This window comes from Leuresthes tenuis, unplaced genomic scaffold (genome assembly GCF_036924035.1).
Source record: "Leuresthes tenuis unplaced genomic scaffold, fLeuTen1.0.hap1 SCAF_12, whole genome shotgun sequence".
Taxonomy (NCBI): domain Eukaryota; kingdom Metazoa; phylum Chordata; class Actinopteri; order Atheriniformes; family Atherinopsidae; genus Leuresthes; species Leuresthes tenuis.
The window spans coordinates 6739750-6762175 of record NW_027325366.1 but is presented as its reverse complement, the minus strand read 5'-3'; the positions used below and the strand labels follow the sequence as shown (position 1 = coordinate 6762175).

The window sequence follows — 22426 nt, the reverse complement described above, 5'->3', positions numbered from 1 at the left end:
TGCAGTTACTTAGCTTTGGAAAATGAGGCCAAACTACTTCACCAGTAATAACAAATCTGTGAACTACACAGGAGACAGCAAAATTATCACATCCAGACTTGGGCTGGTGACCAACCCTTTAAAGCCATAGCTAGAAACACAGCAGCACATTGTAGTAAATGCTAACATCAGTTTAATAGGGACAGATGCAAGAAAAAAAAACTGATGAACAAGGGATGACTTTCAAACATTATATTTGACGGTGAGAGTCTGATGGATTGTCTCTGTTAGGTGGAGATGTGAATGAAGGAAGAGGATTAGATAGGATCCCCATGAGTGTAGTGGTGGTAGATGAGCAGTGTTAAGAAGTGGCAGAGACTTCTGATGAGGCTCCATTGGCATCAGGAACATGTGGAGATGAGCTGGATGCAGGTTGGGGAGATTGACAGAATAGAGGAGAATTTTAAAGTGACCGTATGATTGGCTTAAAAAGTTGCAAGCAAGAAGACTATTGGACCAGAGTAGTGACAACATAATTACGAATGAGCTGAGCATGACAGTGTGGGAAAACAGAAGTAATACATTGAATGAGGATGAAAAGCCCAAATTCCTGAGAATGGGGGCAGACATGATGGCACAGATCTTCCTTAATGAACTCACACGAAAGCTTCATTAGAGTAGTATGCTGCCAGTGACAGTGTTTATAATACCTTATTTTTATGATATAAGTTTTTGTTTAATCGGTTGAAATCACAAAGCTAAAAAGAGGTCAACACCTGATAAGTACAGCTACATTAGAGAGCATTATACAAATCAGAGAAGTTAGAGTAAGAGTAAAGTTAGAGTAAAGCATACAAGTTAGAGAACCACCAGTTCTGCAACAGTTAATTCTGAGAGGAACATGATCCTTAGCAGATATAATGATGTTCCAGCTATAAGATTATCAAAGTCATAACTACACATCCTCTGGTGACCATGAATATCTTCAAAAGGTATCCATCTGAAACATAGTGAGATAATTGATTCTATAGATAAACCTTTGACAGCTTTAACACAAGCCAGAAAGCTTCAACCTGTGGAAAGAACATCTCTATATTTCCAGATCCAAAAACACCACCCTGTTTGTGATGCTAGAGGAAAACATTCCACAGCAGGCAGGATTCAACCTCAGATGACAATGTGTAGAATTGAATCCATAAAGTCAGTTTTACAAACTTTTTTTTTATGACTAACTGATCAACCTATTACAGTTGACAGCTTTAGAGGCAAATTACTAGCATCTGTCTCTTAGCAACATCCCTGCCCAGGGTCAGTCACAGTCAAGCAGATTATTTTTAAGCCAGACTCAAACAGTAAGATATTTATGACTCAGACAAACATTGCTGCGTTGAGACAAAAACATCAGATTGTGGCAAAATCTCAGCTTCAGTGAATGGGTTGTTTGTTCAGAGAGAACAGCAACAGCATGTGCTCATTCACTCTGAAGTTGTCAAATTTTGTTATTTTTTTGTCACAAATGAATGTTTGGAAAATTGTGTGAAAATATCCAAATATTTTGAGATAATGAAAAAGGAAATCAGTTTCAAATTGAGGATCATATATGAAAATAAAGAAGATATAAAATTGTGTCTGAACTTGGAGTACCTGATTTGAAACAGTAGGCGTTTTCTTAAGGGATCTCAAGAGAATCCAGACAAGAAATACACATTGGACCTGTGAAAAGATTAATCTACACACTAAGCAGGAACCATTTAGGATGGTAGATTATATTTTTAGGCGTTACACCTCTTGTGAATCTTTAATGTTCAATTGCAATAGGGTGGAAGGGGGGGGGGGGGGGGGGGGGGGGTGCAAAAACCTTCTGACAGCAACTCAGATTACCCGGCCTTTTTGGAGTCTCTGGGTGGCATCATCAAGGGGGTGTCACCTGGGGAATTCTTTGTTCTTCTGGGGGACTTCAATACCCATATTGGCAATGATGGAGTGACCTGGAGAGGTGTGATTGGGAGGAATGGCCTCCTGGATCTGAATCCAAGTGGTGTCTTGTTTTTGGACTTTTGTGCTGGCCAACAAACACCATATTCGAGCATAAGGTGGTCCATAAGCCCACCTTAGGCCTGGTACCAGTTGATGATCAACTTTGTAGTCGTATCATCAGACCTGCGGCTTATGTCTTGGACACTCAGGTGAAGAGAGAGGCAGAGCTGTCAACTGATTACTACCTGGTGGTGAGTTGGATCCATGGGGGGAGAGACTGCTGGAAAGACTTGGTAAGCCCAAACCAGTAGTGAGGGTGAACTGGGAACGTCTGGTGGAAGCCCCTCTCCATGAGGTCTTTAACTTGCTCCTTCGGGAGAATTTTTCTCACATACCAGACGAGGTTGGGGACATGGAATCTGAATGAACCATGTTCAGGACCTCCATTGCAGATGCAGCTTCCAAAAGTTGTGGCCTGAAGGTTGTCTGTGCCTGTCGTGATAGTAACTGGAGGATCCACTGGTGGACGTAGGGGGTGAGGGAAGCCGTCAAGCTGAAGAAGGAGGCCTTTCGGGCGTGGTTGTCCCAGGGGTCACCTGAAGCAGCTGACAGTTGGCAAAAAGCTTCCAGATGGCAAAGCATCAGGGGTGAACAAGATTTTCCCTTATAATACTAATGGCTCTGGACATGGTGGGGCTGGCTGGTCACACTACCCCAGGAGAGTTTACTTAAGAGTGTTTGAGTGGAAACTCCGACCGATTGTCAGACCTTAGATTCAGGAGGATCAGTGAGGTTTTTGCCTTGGTCGTGGAACAGTGGAGCAGATCTTTATCCTTGCAGATTTAATGAGGGGATCATGGGAGTTTGTCCATCCAGTGTGTGTTTTTCTTTAATAGTCTTTTGTTTTTCTTCTCCCGTTTAATTTGTTTTGCCTTTGCTCTTATTTTACCCCCTCTTCTGGTGTAATAATTTTGTTGTTGAGTTTGTGTTTGTTCTATGTTCTGATGAAAAATAAAAAAGCAAAAAAAATTTAAAAGAATATAACATGAATGATACATGACATGTCATTAAAGTTATTAAATATCAGCATGTGCAATACAGAGAGCAGATTTTAAACACCGTCACTCAGAATATGATCATATTCAACACCCTCTGATCTGATTCAACATTGACCAATGAAGCCACAGCACCTCTGTAGGTGAGAATAACAGAGAGCTGACCTAAAAACAACAGGGACAAGGGCAAGGGCAGAGAAAGACATTTCCCACGTTGAGATAGGGATTGAACATTCACAACAGACTTTGGCAGAGCTCAAAGGATTCGGAGTCACCCTTTTCCAGCTTTTTATGAATGATAATGACATTAGCGAGCTGTGTCTGTGCAGATCCTCGTAGTACACAATATGAATAACGTGATCTGAGTCTCTATCTACTAGTAATCAAACACGTTCTCCACATCGGGGCAGATTATTTAAGAGTGAAAATCCAGTCTCTCAGTCTGTGCAATAAATAAACCAAATTGCTGCAGTGCAAAGTATTACTGTGGCTTCCATGCTGTGAATATTTTTGCTTTCACTCCATCTTCTCCCCCCAGCAGCCTCTTGCCTGATTTAGTTCTTATGGAGGTGCTCAGTGATGGTTACTTATTCTCAATGTGAGTCCAAGAAATTAATAATTAAAAATAAGTCTACATTCTGAGCCCTGTGCCCAGAGTTGTATTTTATTTAATACATTGTATTTAAAATCTGCAGCTCTTTCACAGTCTCCCTCTGCGACCCAGAAAAACAAGACAGTAAGCTGTTGAACACTATAGTCAACTTCACCTTGTTTCAAAAGCCTGAGGTTAGAGTTTGATGGTGTGGACCCCCCCCCCCCACACACACACAAACAAAATGATACTGAAAATTTTTTCTTCCTCTCCCACCTCAGAGCATGAAGCGCAACCTGAGCTCTTCATCTTCAAAGAGTTGTGTGCCCTGAAAGATGAGCCGGGGCCATGCAAGGCAATCAAGGACAGATTCTTCTTCAATGTCAACACGGGACTCTGTGAGCAGTTTGAATATGGAGGCTGTAGGGGTAATGCCAACAACTTTGAGACCTTGGAAGAGTGTGAGGAAACATGTGTTGTCTCAGGTGAGTCTGAAACCATTACAATGTGGATTTTGGCATATTTATTGTATTTCAGTTTGATTAAACCATGACTAAAGATCCCAATATTTTGATACACAAGAAAAAAATGAATAAAAGATCACATTTTATAGCTTTGCATTGTATAGCTGTTTTGTGTAAATGTTCGTTTTTTTTATTGCCACCTAAGGCATAAAATCCTATTAGTAATTTTGTTGCTATGCAGCTAACACGGAACATTGCCAGCACATTAATTCGAAAAAGTTTTACTGAGGGCATCTGCTTAAAGGAAAAAAAAGGCAACCATACTGTATTACATATAGATTACAAAAAACTAAAGTGCTGATAAATTAAATGTGAATTAATCATTCATAACTTTTAAACAGGTGCTCAGACCTGGGTTTTTAAAAAAAGAAAAACTTTTTTGGTTTTAGTGATTAACAACCTCTTACAACATGATGGTTTTGTTACATATTGGTAAGGGCTTATTGGCACAAAAAATACACTGCTGTTCCTCTTTGGGAATTCAGTCATACCAAACAGAGGTGGAGCAGCACTGTATCAAAAGCATCTGCTGAATGCCATTTCCAATACTTCGTTCTTCAGTGAGAACTTTTATTGATGAGTCGAAAACACTGAGAGGACTGATCGTTTTCTCGGAAGGAGGAGAACATCTTACACCCGAGATTTCGACAATCTGCACACAACATCTGCTCACAGTCCTTAATAAGATGGCAATCTCATCATCCCAAGCAATCTAACCTGTTAGTATGCAATTACATTTGAAAGAGTTAGGGAAAACTGCATTGATCAGAGAAGTGAATATAACAAAGAGTTGAGGGTATGGCTGTCTGTGTTTTACATCTGAAGTTGGTGCAAGTGCTATTTTTGTGCTGCCAATCAATGAACAAGCAGTGTGCATCCGCCTAAGACTTATTGTAAAAAATACTGGATCGAAGGTGCTTGTTTTTAGCTCAGCTAGAGTAAAAAAAAACAAGTAGAAATGTCGCCAAAAATACTTTTATCCAACCTGATTCTGGTTTGGTGGAGAGAGGAGCTTCTGCATGGCAGTGTTACCAGATAAGTGTTGATTTCAAAATGAAATGTAATTTATTATCTGGAATTGGAATATGCATCTATGACTTATAATGATGCTGCTGTTGGTAGTTTTTTGATTAGTTCTATTGTCAATATTGTTAAAGGGAAACATCTAATTCAAATCTAATGTCAGTGACGGGAAGATGGTGAAAGAGGTGGTGCAAGAGGTTCCTTTTTTTCAACTCTTTTTTTGCACCTTTTTTGTTAGATGGAAAATTTTACCCAGCCGTCATCATTGCTAAGTTACCCTCATATTCATTCACATCGCCACAAGTTCAAGCATGCTTTGTGGTATCTATTTATTTTTCCCATTGTATTGCTTGACTGAAATTAATCCCCACATTCAGGAAATAGTGATAATAACCTCAATTTCAACAGTAAATTCTGGCGCAATATCTTTGATGTTTTTAAACAATACAAGACCGGCTGAAAACATACAGGTGTGAATATGACTAAAGCGTCATGCACTGACATTGTGTGGGTGGACCCCCTGGTGCTTTGTCCTCAACAATTTGTAGCACCAGTCTGACTTGGAGACCTAGTAACATACAATTTACATAGCACTTTCAACATGGTACAAGTCTGAACCGCTGCACAGATGTCGCATTAACAGACAGACAGGCAAAGCAAATATGGGTTACTTTTCACAGATTATCAGCTCTTCAAAGGAAAACTAGTCTAATTCTGTTATTAATTACACAACAACATTGTACAAACTTTTCCTCCTCTTAGCTTTTACTTCTGATTATTAGCTGCAACACAGAGTGATTTAGTTCACATAATCTAAGACCAATCAAAGAGAAAATTGTGCTTGAAAGAATTTGAGCTGCAGCTGAAACTTCTCATCTCCCCATATGTCAATATTTTAAACTGCTCTCATTCACCACATTTTGTTTCACCACAATGTTTCTTACTCCAAGTGTTTTTTTTCTCCAATTCAACATTTTATGAGAAAACTATAACTATAGTAGAACTTGGGAAAATTAGTAAAATTTTCAGTGACTAAAGTCTGTGAAGGATCAAGCAGTCATATTAACAAACATGACATTTATGGTATAATCTGACCAGCTAATTGAAGCAATAAGCATTCGACCTGTGCATAAAGTAATCCTTTGGCATAGAGTTTGATGTTAGGTTTTTGCATGCAAGTCCATCTATGTTGTTCAAATACCCAAAATCCTTCACTCTGCATGAGGGAGAGTAACACAGGCAGATATCTCTCGGTAAGCATTGTCCTCCCTCCTCACTTTAAGCTTTCTCACTTCAAGTTGAGCTCAAAAGTTCACAATAAAAAAAGTATCAGAGTTTCATGCACCTTAAAACACAAAATTCAGGAAACTAGGACAAGTTTAACATTAAGAAATATGGGTCCACACAGGGATTGTTATGCTAAAGAGATTTTCAGCTGTTGTGTTGATGAAGATTCTCAATCATCCAGGTCATGGTAATCATAAGAGCTTGAATAAGGGCAACAGGACTTCTTCTTGGATCTTGAAGATGTTTCACATCTCATCCGACAGGCTTCTTCAGTTCTTAACTAGATGGTGGGGAGTATCAGCTTATAAGCAGAGAGAGTCGTTACAGTCACATGTGTCATTGAATCTCCTGATCAATGTGCATGTTGTTAGAGTCATCTGAAAGGTCTGTCTGCCTGAAAGGACAAGTTTTGGTCACAGGATCCAAGGTGCGATTAAGTATGAAACTGCTTGGGGAGGACAGATAATTCCTGCATTGTAGGTGCTGGGAAGGTGATACCTGAGACTACCTCCTCTGTTGAAAGATGTTTTTTCCAGTTTAACATAGATGGCTTTATTGACTTCTTTCCCAAATCCTCTGTCTTTTCTGTCCAGAAATCAAGCTCTTATGACTCAGCTGTTGTGTTTCAGTTTAAGTTGCAGCTGAGACTTTCTGTTAATTTTTGTTAGCTTGATTGGAATTTTAAATGGTTAAACCTTTTCTTATGGGAAATTTGTCATTCTCTGAGAACTTACATGTAGTTGTGAAACTTCTCTCAGAGACAGCAGTGATGGTGTGGAGATGGCATCATCAGCTGAAGTGAAAACTCACACTCTTCTTTTTAAGTCAATGACAACTATGCTGCTAAACCCTTTTCAAATATTTTGCACAGACCAAGGCTCTTTCTGTCACTTTCACAGGCATGTCTGTCGGAACAGTATAGAAAGAGTGATAAGTGTCTGAAAGACAAAATGTCCTCATTTTAATAGATTGATAAAGCCCTGAATGTTATGTATCACATGAAAGGGGCTTGAGAAAGTAAAAATAAAATCGTAAAGCCGCCATTGATTTAGCAGCACCATCATTATTCAGTATTTGGAAAAGCACAGGCCAGCCAAGTGCAGCCTTGACAGTGAAGCAGTACGTTCTGTCATTGACCACAGTGCACACATCTTTTCTTTGTGTGGTACTTCATTATTATATCATAAAACTGTTGCACTGAAATGCAATCAAAGCTGCAATAATTAGACCTTTCACACGTGGGAGTTCAGTTTATTCGCAGCTGCTCTGCAGTGGCATTGAGCAGGGTGGAACAGTTCTGAAAAACATGTCAATATGAGGAAACCTGAGAATGACACATGAACATCTCTGTCTCTTCCAGAAAGGCTATGTACAGTGTGTAACAGTATCTGCCTTCTGCAGAAAGCATATGATACATTTTTGTACTTTGATATGTCAGATCAACATGAATTATGCCTTTGCATGCAATGTGATAACACATCTGCATGGCATGTTATTCCATAATATGACAAAGTGCTTTCTGCCACTGGCAAACATTAACCTTCACCTTACTGCATGCTATGTGTTCCAATATGCTGCCAGACAAGAGGACCATGAATGAATTTGCATTCAGCAGGCTTTGCCACATCCATTTTAGCATTCTCCACACAAACAAATCTGTTTGCTGTTTTTTGAACATATACTAAATGTAACTAAATTAAACAGATCTATAAAACTTGCACATTGTCACAATGTATATATACAATATATACACATACATATATGTATATATTTTCTCTTATATACAGTAAAATCCACTAAATAAAATAAAGTCTTTTGCAGCTCTTAGTGCTATTCAATAATGTGAATCCATGTTTTGTTTGTATCATTTGTTCATGCATTCACAGTGTGGTATATGTGAAGGAACATGTAGCAACAACAACTACATGTGCTCTACAGTAGGGTTGCACTGCTCAGCACAAGGTTTTCAGAACATATAAAAAGACAGTGAGGCCTATCCACTCTAACAACAGAGCTTTTGAAGCTGTGAACACTACAATGTTTGGTCAAATTATCAGAGATGTGCCAGTCATTCCACTGCAAATACTCTTCTTTTCTTTCTGTGCAGAGAAAGGAGTATTTCATTAAATTCAAACAACTTTATTTGTTCCCATGGGGAAATTAAAAGCATGCAGAGCAGTTGTTAAAACACATGTCAAGGTAAGTGTGTAAACAAGAAGTAAAGAGTAAAAAGTTAAGTTAAAAAAGGAGGACATTTGAGAAGTATATACATAAAGTGCAATGGATGAAGCATGACGTAGTTACAATAGTTTGTGCAAAATCTCAGGCAGTGAAGAAAATGGAGATATATTGGTAATAAGTAAATGAATGTTGTACAAGTATGGGTGGATGAAATGTTTATCAATGTGGCAGCAGTATTCATTTCGGTGTGAGTGTGTGTTTGGGGTGGGATGGGGGTGTCAGTGTTCAGGAGTCTGATTCTGGGTGTGATTTTTGAGTGTGGGGAGGTGGGGGGGCAGGGATGGTTGAGGAGCTGGACAGCCCTTGTTTGTGAGTCTCTGTGGAAACGCTACCTTTTGGTCTATACTCAGAATGTCACGGGCATGAGCCAAAACAAGGGAAGGACTCAATAGCAAGATTCAAAGAATGTAAGAATTATTTTATTGTCTTGTCAGCCAGAGGTAATATGGAATCCGGGGTCACAGGTAAGGAGAGAACAGGATGGCGCTGGAGACTTAGATGGCAGGAGTAACTGGATGGAGAGAGAGAGGTTAGCTTATGGTCCAAACAGATTGTATCCTGATAAAGAAGGAGTGAAGGCAGCCTTACTGTGAGCTGGTGGAAATAGGCTGAAGGGGGAGGTCAAGTCTGACTGGCTGGAGGTGTGTACCAGGAGAGATGGTGAGTGAGCAGGCAGGTGGGAAACGGACACGGAGGTGAGTACGATGAAGGTTCAGTAGCAGGTTGGTTGATAGAGGTGACCAGGTAAACCAACAGGATCTCGGAGGAGACGTCGCTGGAATGAGGGAATAAAGGTGAGTGCACAGGAAAGTTTAATCTTTACAGAAAGCGTAAAGCGGCCTGATTACCTCGGGAAATGGTACAACGATCTGGCGAAAACTGGTGCTCCTGCAGCTCCTTAAGTCTGGATCTTAATGACTGAAGATGAAGCACAGGTGTGGCAGCAGGCAGCAACCAGAAAATCTGTGATGAGGGATGGATCCAAGATGTGAGAACCCATGAACGTTCCTCCGGGCCATAACCTTCCCAATTACAAGGTGCTGCGTGCCTCGACCTTGACGGCAGACATCCAGAATCCGGTTTACTGTATAGGCAGGGAGGTCATCAATCAACGGGGGGGATGGTGGGGATTGAGCCGGAGGGCACAGAGGACTGGTGGAATCTGGCTTAATCTGGGAGACATGGAAAGTGGGATGGATACGAAAGGAAGACGGTAATTTTAATCTTACAGCAGCGGGACTGATGACAGACTGAATCTCGAATGGTCCAATGAAACGGGGAGAGAGTTTTCTGGTGGTAGCCCTAAAAGGAACATCTTTAGAGTTAAGCCAGACTTTCTGGCCAGAAACATATTGAGGAGCTGGTGATCTATGACGGTCAGCTTGGCGACAGTTTTGGTCAGCAGTGCGCTGAAGTGCGTCACGGACAGTGACCCATGTCTGCTGAGCCCGTTGCAGGTGATGCTGGACAGAAAGAACGTTGAAATCACCCTCCAGCTCGGGGAAAAGGGGTGGTTGGTACCCCACTGAGCTCTCGAATGGAGAGAGTCCAGTAGCTGCGGAAGTGAGTGAATTATGGGCATATTCGATCCAAGGTAACTGCTGACTCCAAGTGGAAGGGTCCTGAGCGGTAACGCACCTGATGGCAGCCTCCTATTCCTGGTTAAGGCGTTCTGTTTGACCATTGGTTTGGAGATGATAGCCAGAACTCAAGCAGACCTTGGCCCCCGAGGCTGGAACAGAAAGTCTAACAATTTCAGTGGGGATGCCATGACGTCGGAAAACATGGGTGGTTTATAGAGCCGCTGTCTCCAATGCAGAGGGAAGCTTCTTAAGAGGAACAAAGTGAGCCGCTTTAGAGAAGCGGTCAATTATGGTGAGAATGGTTGTGTGATCCTTGGAAGACGATTGACCAGTGACAGAATCTAGAGCAATGTGTGACCAAGGTAGAAATTGGAGGAAGCTAGGAGGGGGTCAGTTGCCACTTTTATTAAAAGCACACACTGAGCATGCAGAAACACATCTTTGAACATCGGAGTCCATGGAAGGCCACCAGAAATATCTCTTAAGGAGGGAAATGGTCCTTTGACTACCGGGATGGCAGGTAAACTTGGCTGTGTGAGTCCAATGAATAACAGCAGACCTAGCTGAAGTAGCAACATAGCGTCGGTTAGGTGGACCATTACCTGGATCAGGATCTGTGCTAAGACCTTGCTGGATCCGGTCCTCCACGGCCCAAGTCACTCCTAACACGCATGAAGGAGGCAGGATGTTTACGGGGACATCAGGGTAGGTCCTGAGAAAACTGTCGAGAAAGGGCGTCAGGCTTCACATTGCGGGTGCTAGGGCGGTAGGTAATAGAGAAGTTGAAGCAACCAAAAAACAAAGCCCAGCATGCTTGCCGAGAGTTCAATCGTTTGGCATCTCAGAGATAAATCAAGTTTTTGTGATCATTCCAGACACAAAAGGCTGTTAAGCCCCCTCCAGCCAGTGCCCTTCCAATGCCAATTTCACAGCCAATAGTTCTCTATTACCAACATCATAATTTCTTTCAGCAGGGGACAGCTTGCGAGAGAAAAAGTGCACGGATGCATCTTTCTTTCGGACCGCTGAGACAGGACCGCCCCCACACCGGAATCCGATGCATCTACCACAAACTGTTGGTCGGGATCAGGTTGAACAAGGATGGGAGCAGAAGTGAACCGTCTTTTCAAGGTGATAAAAGTGGTAGCCTCTGGCGACCACAGAAAGGGCAACTTGGTGGAAGTCAGACGAGTAAGAGGCGCTGCTACTTGACTGTAATTTTGTATGAAACGTCGGTAGAAATGAGCAAAGCCCAAAAATCTTTGCAGTTACTTGCGGGACGTTGGAACTGGCCACTCGGCAACAGCTTGAATCTTTTGGGGGTCCGTCTTCACCTGCCCACCCTCGAATACAAATCCCAGAAGCTAAACTGAAGAGGCGTGGAATTCACAATTCTCGAGCTTAACGTATAAACAATTCTCCAACAGCCTTTGTAGCACATTCAGTTAAAAAATAAACAGATATTGCGTAATCGTATATTAAACCTTGAGATATAGATATATAACATATTCTTGCTCCAAAACACAAACAGGGTATATTTGGATTTCTCTGTATGACATAGAAGTAGTGTCTGTCTCACTTCACTTTGTACCATTTGTTTTTTATTGTCAGGAAACCACTCATCATTAGGTGCAGATATTTTTCTAAACGTAATGTGCAAACGTAAATGTAAATACATTTAACAAAGAAAAATTTGGTATGACCTCCATTATTCTTCAACAGAGCCTGAACTCTCAGAATTTCTTTAATTTTTTTTTTAAGCAGTCTTCAGGAATAGTTTTTTCAGACTTCTTGAAGGACATCCAAAAGCTGTTCTTTGGATGTTGGCTGCCTTTTGTTCTGTTCTCTGTCAAGATCATCCCACATGCACTGGGTAGTGTCGTGGTATGGTTGCTGTCTTTCATGTGGGTGACCAGGGTTTGAATCCTGACCCTCTGCGTGAAAGGTACTATCTCCAGTAGGAGTCCTTAGGCAAGACCCCCTTACGATACCTTCACACCTGGGATATGAGTGCAAGGTGCTTTGGATAAAAGCATCTGCCAAATGCATAAACATTGCTTAAAAATTGGTGCAGTCTGGGCTCAGAGGAAGTCAAGTCATAACTGATAGTGTTCCACTAGAAGTGTGTTTGTCTATTGAGCTGTGTTTTTACAACTTCTGGGGTGTGTAAGGGATAAACACATGTTCCTAGAGACCAAACATATGCTGCCCTGACAGCACTACAGGGTGGATACAAATCTGACCACTTTTTGATGTTTTTAATTTCTTCAGTTTTGACAACACTGGCTGAGATGCAGCCCAAAACCATGACAGAGCCCCAATCACGTTTTACAGATGGCTATTGATGCTCACTGCTGTTCCTAGTCTATTCTACCCTCTGCCCGACACAACATTGATATTAACCAGTAAGTTCAAATGTGGATTTATCACTCCTGAAGACTTTTTGCAGCTGATTTTGAGCCCATTCCGTGTGTGATTTCGCATACCATAGACTTTTCTCCTTGTTTTCTTCCTTTGAGACAATTTCTGTACTCTAGGTGGAAGTGATAGAAGAAGATACAGTACATATGCTGTTTTAGGAACTCTGGGATGGACAAATGCAGCTGGCTTCTCTAAACAAACATAGTTTTAGACAAACAAGTCTAAAAGTTGCTGAGTTTTGGAGGTAATGTTTTTAAAAAACAAGTAATTTATGTGTCACAGCATAGCAGGAACCTTTAGCCATTTTATTTCTAAGAATCACATTTATAGCATATTTTCATGTTTAATAAATTTGATGTTTTGTTCTTAAATTAAATCTTTTACTATTTTTAACACATGCACAGCCAATGTTTGGTTCGTGTTTTATCAAACGACAAACAAGCAATTAAGAGGTAGGCATGGCAGGTAGGGTAATGGCCAACTCTAAAACATTTTCTTTCTGCTGAAAGACCTCTCCTTTTACCATGGATATCACTGTTTCACTCGGTTATGTCCTTTCACTGTCATTTTTTCCACTGTTCTTCTCATGTTTCTTTGGCTACACGTATGCACCAGTGTTACATGTTTAGGTTTAGGAAAAATGAATAAATGGTTATGTTTAGGAGATGGAACACCTGATTAAGGTTCGGGAAAAAATAAAGGAGAAAAGAACATTTCTGGTTTGCTTTGTGTGAATAAGGTCACAAACAAACTGGAGAGCTTCTCTCTTATATTGGAACTAACAAACATTCTGATCCAGTGCTCTGTGTTACGCTAAATGTCCCCGTAGGAGTGGATATGAAGGCATTCCGATAGTCAGAACCAATCAACCAATGTGATTGGGTCTGACAATTAAACTGCACTGTAATTGGTTATCTTTCATTTGACCCACACCAGTTTGTTTTAATCAAACTAAAACAGTCAAGTGTGAACACACCCTTACATAATCTGCTTGTTTCTAACAAATCATCACTCTATAAATAGTGACATATATCTCTGATTTCATATGTGATTAGTACAGCGTCAGTCTATGAGATATTTTACTGGGCTATGAGGGGAGACAATATAGCCATGAAACATGCATTGCTCATCACTGTCTCATGCTCACATCATTAATGTCATTTTCCAAGCGGGAATCTCAAACAATCCCTTTTTACAGTGTTTTTGCTTATCTTATAGGATGGAAAATTCAAAACCCATAAGTTATGACATTTTCAGGCATTTAGTGATGCTTGAAGAAGAGTTTCTAAGCCTATTTACCCCCAGTTTCTGTTTTACATTTAATAGTTTGTCATTCATTTATCGATGTAGAAAATACGCAGCAGATAAACAGCACATGAAAATGACTACGAATGGTAATCTTTAGTTGCAGACGTGGCAGGCCGCTTAACTCCCAGACATGTTTAATCTCAGAGAATTATTTAGCCATTCCAATTTATTGCACCTTTTTCTGTCATTAAAATTTTTCTGCTGAGATAACACAGTCATATTTTCTCTCCTCCGAGGTCAAATTGCAAACACCGGCCTTTAACACTGAGACTTCCATCCCTTACACTGGGCTTATGTTCTTATGTTTTTCAAAAGTCAAAAATAGCATCATAAAAAGTTCTGACTTTTCATAATAAAGAAGATGAAGATGATGTTATGGTTGAACTTCCTAACTCGCTGAGTTCTTTGTAGTTCCTGTGTCTCACCCCAGTGGTCACTGTTATTTTAATACAGATTATATTTTAAATGAAAATAAAGGATGAGAGATCAAATGTCTTTTCTTTCTATATGATGACTTTAAAACACATATCGCCACTTCCACCTTCACAGCTTTAATAGAAAAGTACATTTTGAATTATTCATCACAGCACTCCTCCAGAGAGAGAACTAGCCTTTACCCTTTTCACACGTGTTTGCCTAGTGCTTTAAAGACAAAGTCACCTCATAAAACATATTTAGATGTTACAATGATCGCATTTTAATCACGGTCGCCCTTCAGTGGAGTGTGGCTATTCAAAGACTTAAACAGATAAACCAAACTGAGGGAGCACAGCTGTAAGATATCCCCCGGCAGTCATATTAGAAATCTTTAGATGCTGGGTAATAGTGAGTTTGGAGAAGAAACAGCATATAATTAGTCACAAGTCTGAAGGCTTAGCAGAATACTAAGTAAGCTTCTACCATGTTTGATTAATTGTTTATTTTCTTTGTTGGCTTGTTTGTCAATAAATAACATTCTGTGGTCAGTTGATTGCCACAGTCTTGATTTAACTCCTTTATCTCTAGCAGCAAAGCACAGACCATAAACGCATGTTTAAAAATGTTCATCTATTTGTAAAATGTCAAATTGCTTGATCAAATCACATATTGTTTTAGAATGAAACCCATATGTCCTAGTGCACAGGCTTAAAAACAGTAGATAACTGAACACTCTTAGTTTACAGTGTAGAAAGGAAACCGAGAAAAGGCCAGAATTGAGAGCAACAGGGTGCAAATACAAATCCTCAGTTACTTCAGCACCACGGACAGTGGTGCATCAAGATAATGGCTTACAGCTCTTAGGCTCAATACTTCAACATTTTATACATGCAAGCAGCGTGCGATTTGTGAAAAAACCAGTAGGGGGGATAATTTTGAGAAACATTTAATTCAGAAAATTTACCACACAGCAGTGTGAAAACATGAAAACTGTTGATTGTTGTGTAGATAAACCTTACACTTAGGCTACATAACGTAGGCAGTAGGCCTATTTTGAACGTGAACTTAACCACTGCATTTGCAGTAATATTTTCTCATAGTATTGTTTTTAAATTTGCTAAATTTTAATTTATCCCGTTATCAGTTCAACAGAAAATATGAAATACCACAATGTGCTGTCAAGATAATTACATTTTTTTTTTTAAACGGTTAATCGGGTAGACTATAGTTCAGACTATGAAAACAGTATCTATCTCCATTTGATTTAAGCTTTCTTTTTGGCACGGATCATGCAGAAAGGAAGTTGGACTTGTGAAACGCAAAAAAATCCTGTTGGTTTTCAAAGTAAAACTGCTTTCTGTGAGCGTGACGCCTCTGACTTGCTCCCGGCAGATAAAAATTACAGCACAATCAAAATAAACATGGACCTTTTGTATTATGTTTGTTAGTAATTACGATGAAATGGTGAAAATACTTTAGGTGGGGGGATAAATTTTGTCCCCACCGAGGATAAAAATAATTCAGCAGAGGATAGGACGTGTAAACCAGAGGGGCATGCAAGTAATACTGAGAAGAGGATTTGACTTTCTGGAGTCATTGTACAGCTGGGGGGACAGCACAGTGGGCAATGCCCAGTGATTTCAAAGTGAGTCGGGCAACATGAGTCAGTTCATTTATTGCATGCTCTACTTAACACTGTACAAGGTCATACTACATCATAACTTCTATGCACATGGGAAAGTTGTTAATATTTGACAGCAGCTGGACTTTCGGATGTTCAAGTAATACCCTAAATAAGACCCTGTACCCAGATGCAAAAAACATTTTTGGAGGGCTGACAAGGAAACAGTAAGAAAATGGGGAATGCAGGGTGCGAGAACAGGAACATGCATACCCACAGACTATACGGACAGGCAGAGACTGTAGACAGAGCAGTAAGAGTGAAAGAGGAGGGATCTTGAATCTCAGGGATTGTTAACAACTGATGGTGTAATTCTGTCTCTGCACTCCTGTTGTTGAATTGTTGGCTGTAAATTTCTACCAAATTTTCTACTATGAGAGTTCACTTGTTTTACACTACATGTCATTAGCTCAGGTATTGCAACGCTACAAACGCAACAGCAGATACTAGAGATCTAAACCATGCCTCTCTCTGCTACACAAGTTTGTCAACTTGTTTATTTATTTTCCTCAATAATTTATACTGAAACAATGTAGTTTCACGTTGGGGATTAATAAAGTATTATTTATCCATCATTCCCCTTTTTATACTCACCTAATCCAATTTAAGTTTGCGGGGGGCTGGCACCTATCCCAGCTGCCACTGGACAAGGGGTGGTGCACACCCTGGACAAGTCCATCACAGAGCCACTCATAGACAAACTAGATAAGCACCTATGCACACTCACACCTCACTCCTAGATTCAATGTAGAATAACTTGACATGCATGTTTTTGGGCGGTAGGAGGACCCAGAGAGAACCAATGCATGCAAGGGGAGAACATGCAAACTCCACAGAGAAAGCATTTTTAAGTTCAGCTTTATTTAAACTTGATACAGAGAGGTCCCATGGACAGCAGTGTTATCCACCACATCACGATTACAACCAAATAATTTCTATTCTTAAACACAATAGACCAACCAATACAAATACAGTCACAAATAAACAGGAAACTCAGTTTATGCAATGTTTTCTCTGTTCTTTCTTGTTTTGTTTTTTTTAAGTCAGTTTCTTTGTGAGTCTTTGTAACTTTCCTTTCTGAAAAAAACTGAAAGAAACTGAAAAGTAAAATTTATCTATTCCAAACAAAGTGAGGATGATTCTTTATGATGCAGAATTCACCAGACTGTTTGGTACATGGTAAAATAAAGCTACCATGAAAAATGAACATCCTCAGGCCCAACAACTTTCAAGATAGAGCTATACATTTTATATTTCACATCTAAGTTTAGCCAGAAGGAAAACTATAGACTGTCATGTTCTCTGATGTAAAGAAACTTCATTCACTTGCTGTGTTTAAAATCTACTCAGATAAATCTAACTACTACTTATGTAGTATTCTCATCATTTAACAAAAGATTTGTTGCTGTGAATAACATGACAGCTGTTGCACAATTTAACTCAACAGTTCAATATCAACATGAATTTTTGTGATGTGCGAAAAATATTTTAACTTTTATCTTCCAATTAATTAATACAAAATGTGTCAAGATTGTCGAGGAGCAGACACAAGTGAAAGACTACGACGACAGAGGCAAAAGCTGGCAGATGTTTTTTTTAAAAACACTCAAACAGAGTAACATGGAAAATCCTACAGGCAATGGGAAAAACAGCAACATGAAATGATCCGACAATGACCAATAGAAAACCATGAGTATATATATATGTACAGCGGGAGTAGGGAGGGAATGGAAAACAGGTGAGGCATCACAAAAGAAAACAGACTAGATGTGACACAGGATCTAAATACAACTGAATACACAAGAGGGAAAACTCAATAAAATAAAGTAGGAAGAAGAAAACTGATACAAGATGAAGGTAAATAACTGACAGAAATTAACTAAAATACAGAACATGATATAGCATAGAAACTAATGAACCAAAGAACAAAAACATGGACCACGACTAATGCCTTGTTTGAGATTTGATTTTCTGCTCTGTTCAGCTGATTCATATAAGATCAAAATAAATGTATTTGTTATCTATAAATAGTTATTTGTCTCATTGATGCAGTTAAAAAATAAATAAATTCTGTTACATGATTCAAGACACTTACGTATTATCTATAATAAAATCCATTGAAATTTAGGATTTATTTTAATATAGCATTTTGTCATTCTTAGAATTATTAAAACATTGTATGGCAGCTAATGGAGCTGCTGCAGGTCTGCTTGATTTATACTTGATTGTCAGCCTTTTTTCCTTTGTTGCAATGCATTACGGTATATATTTGCAGGGTTAGATACAATTAATTCTACACTAGCTGTCATTGAAGACTTTGAGTGCACTATATAGGGTACATAAAATCTCACTATACATTCGGACAGCCCTAAAAAATGGCAAATTCACTTTGTATTCAGTCCTTTGGGTAATTGTAAGGGATTTGGGATACAGCCACTGATTATCTACAGCTCTGTATGCATTTTAATAAATAACATGCTATAATGGAATCCTTACTTTTTTCTTTGTCATCCTTTCATAGATGACAAGAACCCATGTCATTTACCAGAGGCCCCTGGCCCCTGTCGAGGACTGGTGACACGCTACTTCTTTGACAGCAATAGTCAGCAGTGCAAGCATTTCTTTTATGGTGGCTGCTTTGGAAATGCCAACAACTTCAGGAGCATGGCTGATTGCCAAGCGAAATGTCAGAACCCAGGTAGGCCAGCTGAAGAACCCAGCTGAACTTTTGCTCTCTTAGTGTAAGGACTGACAGGCACCCAAACTGCCAACACAGCATTGTTAGGTCCTATTCAAAACCACAAGTAAAAGTTCAGCCCAAAAATTAGGCTGGTCACAAGATGAATTGGTTTTGTTTTTTTAAAAGTTCCAGACTGAGTAGTATACATTTCCATACATTTTTAGAATCTACACCTTATATTTAATCATTTTAGTCTTTGTTTTAGTCTTGAGCGCTTAAGTTTGGAAAACAAAAATAATTACTTTCCAGCCTTTACCTTAGAGTATTATGGAAGACTTCAGGATCTATAGCCAGCGGAGGCACAGCAGATCAAAGTTCCCACACAGCTATGAAAAACAACATAATGAAAGTAGTTGCCTCAGAAAAATGACTTTCTGATAGATTTTCAGCAGTGTATGAAATCACATTTGTCTTTGATTTAGCATTTATAACGTTTTTACTAACAAAAGCAGTCTTAATTAAACTAAACTGGAGCATGACTTAGAAGTCAATTAGGTATTGAAGTTGTCAGGGAACATAACAAGCACGTTGTTAGACTGTGACTATTTTAGTCAGCATCTGATTTAATACAAAGAAAAATCAATGACTGCCCCATTACCCTCTCTCTTTTTATTATTTTCATCTTGAGTCTCTTATTTTAATTTGCAGACCAAAACCCATGCTGGCCAAACAGAAATTTGACTAAGGTTACGTTTTAGTTCGAACAAAATTTGTTCTCAGTAGGTGTAGCCCTTTTGATCAATGTTATGTGGATAGCAATGTAAACACTGTTTTATTAACATTGTATTTTTTGTTGCTGTCTTTTTTTGTATGTGTATGTACAGTTAAACCTACCATGGCACCAGAAGTGCACACACAGCCTGCTAATGAAGCCAGTGTTGTGCAGTCAACCGTTGTAACTGGTAAAACTGAATACCCACTACACTCTACTTTTGGAGAAGTAGGCTATGAAAAATTTTGTTTGTTGATGTACCTTTAAAAAAAGTGTTATAACTTCTCAACACATCCATTCATTGCAAGTAAAAAAGTTGTTGTTCTAGAGCAGGGGGTCGGCAACCCGTGGCTCCAGAGCCACATGCGGTGCTTTTGTCCTTATGCTGCCGCTCCGCATGGCTTGGGAAAATAAATGAAAAAGTATCCAATTTAAGTGTATTTTATTTGTGTTAGTTTTCTTATTGTAGTTCTAAATTGGAAGATTATTGTGATCTTGAAATATTAAATAAAACTGTATTTTATTATTTTTTGTTGCTCAAAATATGCTCACACTCGCCGAAAGCCTCTATATACCTGCCAAAACGCTGTGCATTTATCAAGACTTTCAACCCCAGGTAGGCCAAGTATAGAGAAATGTAAGAAAAGAAAAATATTCTTAAGAAAATATAACATTTAATGATGCCTGGGCAGATTCATTCACACCTCTGACAAGAGTGGCTTACCAGTATGCCTAATTTGTGGTGAGAAAGAGACTTTCAACTCAGCATGTTTTTTTTAACAGTTCAAAATGTGTTCATTACATAAATAAAATTTAATTTTCTTTGTTGCACTTCATGGATTTCGTAAGCAACATGCTATAGTTGTTCATACAAAGCGTAAAGGTAAAAAAACAACATCTTCATTTTAGATGTCAAAAAGTATTTGCAGCTCCCAGTGTTTTCTTTTCCATGGAAACACAGAAATAAATGGTGGTCCAAATGTCTCTTTGAGTGTTAAAGGTTGCCGACCCCTGTTCTAGAGTAACATGAGAAGATTGATGGAAGCAGTTAGCTTAGCTTGGCATGTTTAGAAACTGGGGTAATTTAGCTATAAATGCTGGAAACAGAGATATATTCTCATAAGGACGAAGCTAAATTACATAGAGTGGAAGTATCAGACTGGTAATGTATTCACCTTCTATGGCTTTCAACAACATTAAAAAGGAACTGCTCACCAGCCAAGAGCTCTTGCAGGTGGGCTTTCGGCTCAGGCAGCAAGTTTTGCTAGCTCTTTCCCCCCAACTGAGGCCAGCTGAGGGAGCCCGTTGTTCAGTCCTCCCACCTTGTTCAGCTGCAAGCTCTGTTAGCTCACAAGATACCGGCTGATCACTCAAACAAGCCAATATCACCAGAACTGTGGGAATCTTTTCACTTCGCCTTCTTGGCTGGTTCAACTGAAAGCTAATTTGGCAAACTTAAAATCACAGCCAAGCAACAGCTCGGTTACTTCTCAGGTGAGGTTGTGGCTTCCATGTTGGCTAGCTTCCAGACCAGCTGGAGGCTCCCGCTTCTTGCTTGGCTGGCCAAGAGCTGGAAATCTTCGCTCAGCCTTGGTTCTACTGTCTTCTTCCTCTACCTTGGGCTAACTTGATACTCTAGTTTTATCAGTGCCTCACAGAGGATGCAACTTAGCTGTACGGCCCCAACCTACAAGTACTCAAAGTTGCTTCCTGAAAACATCTCACTCCAGTGTCGACACAAGTGGCAGACCTTTCAGTAGCTAATCCTTAATTTCCTTTTGGGAGGCATAAAGTATCTATCAATCTATCTATCTAAATATCTATATAGATATAGATATTTTTGTGCTGCCTGACCTAACCTTTCTGAGGATATAGGTGGTGCTCTGAAGATTCAAAGCAGAAATATTCAGCCATTGCAATCATGACTGATTTTACTCATGATAAGCATTTCAAAACATTAAAAAAATACACATATATATTATACACATATTAACAATGATAAAAGTTTTTTTTAGCTGAGGGGGATTTCAGCAACACTCTTAAGGAGAATTCTTAAAACTGTTTGCGTATGTGATGGATCAAAAAGGATGTCCCCATGTGAAAATTGTAGCAGTTGTTTTAACTTGAGCAAGCTGTTCAGGTCTTCTCCCTAATATGTTTCTGTTCCTTTTTAACAGACATGAATGTACTGGCATATGTCGGCGTTGGAAGGAAAGCTAATTGAGGGATATTGATCCATTAACATATGTTTATTTTTCAGGGGAATTGTCTGTAAGCGAACCTCAGGTGCAGGTGAATGGCTCTAGTCAAGAGAGAAATGGTAAGAGTATGCCTTTAAATGTCTGTTAATACAGGATCCCACATGAAAAAGAAAAAATAATAAACAAAAAATGCCCCTCCCCCAAAAAAAAACATTTCATAGGACTGTATGAATCAATCTGAAGTTCTGGTGGCAGTCAGGGCCACATAGACAGAGCTAATCAGACCCCTGCAGCTGCTGTCTACTGTTGGGGCCAGTGTACAGAGTCAGATAAAGTTAGGTCCAGCTGAATTATAGTATTATTAACAGCCGGCACACAAGTACAGTTTTAGTTATGTATCATAAATCAAAGTGAAAAATATTTAGAGCTAACAGTTTACAGCATAAAATTAATTCAGACAGAAAAGCACAGAGTCTAAAGAAGTGCTTTCACTGTTAAATGTGTTCTGAAATGTGTGAAAGATTAAATGTTGTGAGGTGTAATTAAATCACACATGTTGTGCACCCAGTCCATGCTGAATTCTGACATTAGCTGAGACCTCAAATTAAGTACCGGCATGTTCTTCCAGAAGTGATGAAAAAATGTCAAGCTGCAGTGATGCATAGATGGTAGACAGCTTGTAAAA

At 39.4% G+C, this 22426-nt stretch overlaps 1 protein-coding gene across 2 annotated transcripts in view; it reads left to right on the top strand.

Moving 5' to 3' along the window:
• tfpia (tissue factor pathway inhibitor a) overlaps positions 1-22426 on the top strand; it is a 51833-nt gene that overhangs the window by 21556 nt on the left and 7851 nt on the right. The window contains exons 2-5 of one of the 2 annotated variants that reach the window (XM_072397902.1): positions 3885-4088; positions 18610-18786; positions 19653-19730; positions 21801-21860. In XM_072397902.1, coding sequence (XP_072254003.1) covers positions 3885-4088; positions 18610-18786; positions 19653-19730; positions 21801-21860 — 519 coding nt within the window. The remainder of the gene's footprint in view (positions 1-3884; positions 4089-18609; positions 18787-19652; positions 19731-21800; positions 21861-22426) is intronic. The other variant, XM_072397903.1, reaches the window with a different exon arrangement.